This window comes from Hydra viridissima, unplaced genomic scaffold (genome assembly GCF_058129835.1).
Source record: "Hydra viridissima isolate aposymbiotic clone 2 unplaced genomic scaffold, HvirCarnegie_v1 scaffold_1, whole genome shotgun sequence".
Classification (NCBI taxonomy): domain Eukaryota; kingdom Metazoa; phylum Cnidaria; class Hydrozoa; order Anthoathecata; family Hydridae; genus Hydra; species Hydra viridissima.
Window position 1 is genome coordinate 13,599,888 of NW_028324300.1, and position 6,864 is coordinate 13,606,751.

At 27.6% G+C, this 6,864-nt stretch overlaps 1 protein-coding gene across 1 annotated transcript; it reads right to left on the minus strand.

Annotated features, from left to right (window-relative positions):
• Positions 1-1,633: 1,633 nt before the first annotated feature.
• Positions 1,634-6,168, minus strand: LOC145188059 (proteasome subunit beta type-5-like). Its single transcript, XM_090100422.1, has 7 exons — positions 5,967-6,168; positions 4,196-4,334; positions 2,957-3,068; positions 2,525-2,624; positions 2,405-2,434; positions 2,107-2,311; positions 1,634-1,842 (listed from the first exon to the last, which is right to left on the minus strand). Exons 1-7 carry the CDS (start codon positions 6,120-6,122, stop codon positions 1,751-1,753), a joined length of 834 nt encoding a protein of 277 aa, XP_089956548.1. The 5' UTR covers positions 6,123-6,168; the 3' UTR covers positions 1,634-1,750.
• Positions 6,169-6,864: the final 696 nt, after the last annotated feature.

Sequence of the window (6,864 nt, forward strand, 5' to 3'; positions counted from 1 at the left end):
TTTACATTTGAAATCTCGTTTCAATTTAAACAATCTCCTTTTCAAGATTACTTTGACAAAATTACTTTAGACACATGTAAAGAGTAAAAAGAATTAAAAGCCGTTACGTGTCTTAAGCTTGCTTCATGTCAGTAATAGAAACTTCTTTTTTATTTTTATAGTTTTTCCCTTTTTTTTTTTTGCAATACTCAGCGTTATGATACCCACTCAAACAACTCGAATTTTAAAATTTCTTTCTTCAATATTCAAAACAAAAGTCAAACGAGGAAACTTTTTACGTCATTGTAGACTTTTAAATATATAAGGGGTACCCATAAATAATCAATTATTTTTAGTGTGGAATATTTGTTTCAGGCTAGCTCAGAGCGTGAATGCATACAGCCTTGATTTATTGCGCAATCTAATATCTGTGACCTTGAACTTAGTGAATAAAGTGAATTCAAACTTTTTTACTACGGTGTAAAATGGCGGACGATAAACCGACTGAAGAACATTTGTGTCATTACATGCTGCTTCATTTTCGATCAGGTGTTAATGCAACAGTCACAACAAAAAACATTTGTGATGTTATGGAGGTTGTATTGAAGACGTATTGAAGGTCAGTAAGTGTAAATGTTGGTTTAGAAAATTTTCCAATTGTGATTTTGACTTGTCAGATGGCGATCGAAGTGAGCGCCCTGTATGTTTTGATAATGATGCTTCAAAAACATTGTTGGAAACGAATCCCAAACAGAGTATCCAGGAAATAGCAAACACTCTTCAATCTACTTGGTCAACAGTTCAAAGACATCTTCAAGAAATCGGGAGGGTATATGGATCCCACATTTATTATCTGAGAAGAATAAAGATCAACGGCGGACAATTTGCACATTTCTTTTGTGAAGCCGTTTTTACGAAGGCTTTACCATATCCTCCGTATTCTCCAGACATAGCAACATCCGATTTTTATTTATTCCGTTCCATGGAACATTACCTGAAGATCAAAAGTCTCAAAAATGTCGATGATGTTTGAACTTAGAGGAATATTTTTCTTCCAAAGAAACTAAATTTTATGAAGTCGGAATTGAAACTCTAACAACAAGATGGCAAAAGGTCATTGATAACGATGGAAATTATATAATTAAAATCAAATTAGATAACTATTATTCTAATAAATTAAATGTATAAATATAATATACATATAAAAAACATAATAATATAAATATAAAAAGTAAGATAATAAATTACTTATGGGTACCCCTAATAAATGCACCCTTAACTTATCTTCAAGTAACCACTATGCAATTAGGTAATGCAAACAATTGCACTATTTCAAGAGGAGGTTGCTGAATGTCATTTTCAAAATTTAAATTTGTTAATGTCTTCGTTACTTCGTTTATATAGCTTACTTTAATATATATCTAAATGTATTGATGCTCGAAGCCCCTTAAAGTTTGACGTTCTTGCTGTAAACTAAATATCTAGTTACTAGGGAGAGAGCTGTGATCGCGTTTTATTAAAGCAAATTTTTGTGCTTAATATGAACGCTTTATATACTTACAAACATTCTTTTATAACTGAACGCTTTTTGAAAATATATTTTTAGTGGAATCAAGAAGCGAGGAGCTTTTTTGAAAAAAGTTGAAAGCGTGTCTTTATTTTTACAATTTTTATTTTCAACACCCAATAAATGAAAGTAACTTTTTCTAAAATTTTTCCGATCGTAAACAACTTGATCGACGGAGCCACATTTTCTAATTTGAGATTCCTTTCAACCTTCAATTTCGGATCGATATTTATAATGAAGATCAGTGACATCTGTCTGTGAAACTTTTATCCAGCCAGTTTCTTGCATATGATACACTAAAAAGAGAAACTTAGTTTTAGAAACTAAAAAAAAAAACAGATTTTGTACGTAAAAAAAAAAGAATGTTTTACTTGAAAACAGCCATCAGTTTGAGCTTCAAATCACGTGATTTGAAGCTTAAACTAATGACTGTGTAAGCCTTTTTTTTGTTCACAATGGTAAGAAATGTTTGATAAATTGGAGAAATAAATTTAATTGATATTATCAATCCATTAGAAAACCATAATTAAAAAGTGCTAATTATAGTGCTGATATCTTACAATTACAGACACCGCCTGATCCTGCATCTCGATGAGTAGCATGATATATTGCTCGGTTGCCTAATTCATATGCTTCATCTACAGTTAAGTCCCACCTATGATCAGCATCTAAAACACCATAAGCATATGTTGCTCCTGATCCAACTGAAAAGAGATCACCTTTTAGTCGACTACCATCACTATCAACATAATAAAGTCCAGGTCCCTAAAAAAAAAAAAATTAAAATGTGTAATTCTTTTAATGGAAGACAATGTGGCCAGTACCTGTGGTCAGTACCAAAAACAACAAGTTACTCACTCTTTTGTCCCATCCACATATCATAGTTCCCTAAAGAATATTTTAAAAAAGTGCATTTACTTTCAATAATAACTTTTTTAATATAATAATCATTCACTAAAATAAAAGGTATATTGTTACCATACTAAGCCCCATTCCTTTGTATTGGTAAACCATATTAGCAAGCAACTTGGAAGCAGCAGCAACTGAAATTCGCTCCTTATTTCTCAGTTGATACAACCTGAAAACTCAATACATATACAATAATTGAAAATGCAATACAAAGCAGTAAGAAAATAAATTAACTTTATATAAGTTGCAAGCATTCTACATTCATCAAAGAAACTATAACATAATATACAAGATTTACTTATAACATATATTACAATTACATAATATGTTATTGATGTATGCATATTCGTAATATGTAATATATTTATCATATGAGTAAGTATACACTCATCAGATATCATGTAAATCATCATCAGGTAAACTGAATAGCAATCACTTGAGCTCCTAAACATATATTAAAAAAATTTAATTAAATGAAACTAAATTCTTTAAAAATCATGCCTGCATTCTTTAGCTAGCACTCTTTGCCAAAAAGCACAATCAGCAGCTCCACCAGCCATTGTACCAAGCAGATATGGATTAATTTCAATAACCTTTTTTACAGTCTGGGATGCTAAAAAGCAAAAAAAACATTTAGTCACAACATTCATTTTGATCCAAAATTGAGAAAACACAACAGAATGCAATGATTACCATATATACTTGTGCATATAACATCATATATACCTATGCATATAATGCATATAACATAGCTTAAGTACAATTATATTTCTTTGGAAGAAACCTGATTTTTTTATAAATTTGTTACAAAAAAAATAAAGTTATTTTGAGCAGTTTAAGATAAATTATTTTCAGTAAAGAAGCAGAAAACGTATGTTCTTGATAAAAAGCTAGTTTTAACCTGTTCATACGATCATCTCTATTGCTAGTTTCAACCTGCTAATATGATCATCTCTATTATTCTTATAAAAGTAAAGACCAAGGGGTAAACTGTTTATAATAATTAATTTTTATGTAAAAATTACTCACAATTAGTGAAATAATGTAGTACATTATAAATTTTTTTACTGAGTATTTTCAGTTAAAAAATACGTAAAGTGCAAGTTGGAAAATTATAATAATTCATTAGAACTTCATTTCTCTAATAACCTTTTATGAAAAGAATACTTATCTTAAACTCAAAGTTAAGTATCTAATGGAATATGATAATTCAGCAGTTGCAACAGAATTTAAAATAATTTGCACAAACTTGGAGAAAACAGAAAGAGAAATTCAAAGTGATCAATACTTGAAGAAAAACTAGACTTAAATAGATTTAAAAATAATGAATTTTTATTAAAGAACATAGGCAAACTGAGGAAAACTGATCGCAACTACAAACTCTATTCATGTATGCCAAAATAATTTGCTGATCTGCTGAAATTTGCTGAAAACATTGCAAGTTTTATTTGTAGATGCTCTTGGTATTCAAGATTTATACATCCAATAACTTAATACTTTGTAATAAAACAAAAATCTCCTTTAAACCTGAAAAACTTAAAAGAAGAAATCATTAAACTCCAATCCTTTAAAAAAAAACCCTACAGTTTAATATTAAAAAATTATTAGCGATGTCTTGTAATTAAATAACCAATTTATTTTAATAATCAACTAATCAGTTTAATTTTATTCTGAAACTTTAAGCTCTAAAAATGGAGATATGAATTTACCTAGAGATACCTTTAAACTATATTTTCTAACCTATATAAGATCCTGCAGATGCCCTTGAATCCACTGCAACAATAACACCCTGTTTAAATTTGAAAGCCAATGTTGTTGTGCCATGATGGAATTGAATCTTTGTATCACCATTTGTATAATCATTCAGGAATTGAGATAACTAAGAAATATATTTAAACCCTAAGGTAGTTATAATTGTCACAATAAGTTAATTTTACTAAATGGTGATAATAGAATAAGTATTACAATTAACAATAGGATAATTTTCCAATAAACATACATTTTAACAGAATAAATTTAGCAATTAACAGTATGATAACTATCTGATAATCATATATTTTAACAGAATAAATTTTATAACTTTTAATGGGGTATACACTAATCATTTAAAACAGCAACTTTTAAATTATATTTACATAAATGCTTAAACATGAATAGTTTGATAAATGTCATTAAAAAATATTTTTAAAATAAAATTCAATGATTTAGTCATACAACATATATCATAATCAAATAACAATCATACAACTAGCTTTTTTCAAAATTATTGGATCCTATAATGGTATTTTTACATTCATAAAATCTAAAAGCAAACAAAAAAAAACAACTCCTTACTATAGCAGAGAAAACATTTACCTACTTTCAACTCCAAATTAATAACAAAACCTTTCATTTGCATATTTATTTTTAAACTTGATTATGTAGAAGAAATGTTAAAACTGCATAACTTTATAACTCACGTCTTGCATTTTTCAGTAAAAACATGCATAGTTGAATAAGTTATAAAAAATAATTGAAGATAAACTCCTTTATTGAATTACAACTGAATCATTTTATTAAGTTATAATTGAACCACTTTGTTAAATTTCAAACCAATTCTCCTTAACCTAAAAATCAATTAACTGCTAGCACGAGTGAAAATAAAAGATTTTAATAAAATGATATGTTAAGCAATAAACTGATAATAATAGTAATAAGATATCAAGATAATGTCTTAAATATAAAAATCTAATAAACTAATGGTTTTTTCTTTTCTTTCATAAACATCTTTTCATCATAAATTTTTTGTAATAATTAAGTTTACTATAATTTTCAACACTGTAGAACATTAGCACAGTATTAGATTATTGATTAAATACATAGAAAAGTAAAGTAGTAGATTAATGACTAGAGATTTTTTCAATTATAAACAAGTATCAACTTAAATAATAAAAACTTAGGAGTATTAGGCTTTTTGATAATAAAAAAATCCTTGCTAAATTATGACTTAAAAATGCTAATTACTAATTGATAAAATTAATGGATAAAATGATAAAAAGTTAAAGCTATGGAACAGAAAACTAAACTATTTTATATGCATTACATTTAAGAGCTAACATTTTAAAAACAACTAAAAGCTAACATTTTTATTCAAAATAAGTTAGAATAATATTTTCATTTGATTTCTTTTTTTACAAATATAATTAATATCAAAACTTCAATACACATACAGTTGCCAACAGCAGAAATAAATCTTTTTTTAAGAATTAAAACAGCAAAAAACAAAGTAAGCTTTTTCGCTAAATTTTATGAAATATTTTTAAAAACTGTTTTTTTCAAATGTTTTTTTTTTTTTTTTTAATGAAAAATGTTTAAAACATTTTACCTAAATTGTGGAAAAGCTACATAAATTATTATTATGAATAAACATGATTTATAAGTAAAAAAAGAAGAAGATAAAGATATTCATTAGACAAAAAATTACCTCAAAATTAAATGGATTAATAAACATGAAGTAGAAATTTTTACTTACATTTGGTACATTTGGTAAAGCAAAATTAAGTTTTGTAGAGCTAAAGTCATCATTGAAGAGCGACGGAGTTTCTAATCCAAAATTTAGACGCGTACTAGAATTTATTATTGACTCTGGTGAAAGTGTATTGTATCGAGCTGCATTACATAAAGCCATTTTGAAAATGACCAAGCATAATGCCGGACTCTAAGAGACAATCTTAAAGAAAAAATCTCTTTAGTACAAGCGATATTTTGCTTGAATGTTTTTTAACTTGTAAAACTTAGTTGCTTATCCAAACTGAAATTAAAGCCACATTTGTTGAAACAAAAACCAAAACTGCAGTTTTATTAAGTAGATTCAGCTGAACTTTTCGATTGTGTATAAAATTAAAAAGTTCAGCTTGATCTATATAGAATTTATTTCTTCTATAAATGTCAAGTTGGAATAACTCTCTCAATCAAGGTACCACAAACAGATTGACAATGATTCGGTTTAGTTATTTACTAGTCTGTTAAGTTTTAAGCACAATGGCACTTTTAGTTTCTGCTGTAGATGAGAGTATCTTGATGATACCGTTAGCGTAGCGGCTGTTAATTCGAATGTCTGTATGTCATCATTAGCGTCCCTCATTGTGTGTTGTTGCAGTTACCATCAGCAGATAGAGTCAATGATAGCTGAAGCAATTCATGAAAAATTTCGACTACTTCGTTTGCTTGTGATTTAGCGTACCTTTGGAGAAAAGGTAAACATTATTATTCTGATTAAACAAAATTTATCAGTTAACGGAACCATCTTTTATTTTGAAAGAGTCTACCAAGAGAACTTGAAGAGCTAACACAATTTCCATTTAAAATTCTTTTTGGACTCTCCAAAACAAAAATTTTTTTTTTGTTTATTTTTGACTTACCGAACAAAA

Coding starts and splice junctions, on each gene's coding strand:
- LOC145188059 (XM_090100422.1), bottom strand. CDS start 6,122: ATGGCTTTATGTAATGCAGCTCGATACAATACACTTTCACCAGAGTCA. Junction 2,435..2,524: donor AAGGAATGGGGCTTAGTATG/GTAACAATATAC, acceptor AATATTCTTTAG/GGAACTATGATATGTGGATG. Junction 2,312..2,404: donor TATGTGGATGGGACAAAAGA/GTGAGTAACTTG, acceptor TTTTTTTTTTAG/GGACCTGGACTTTATTATGT.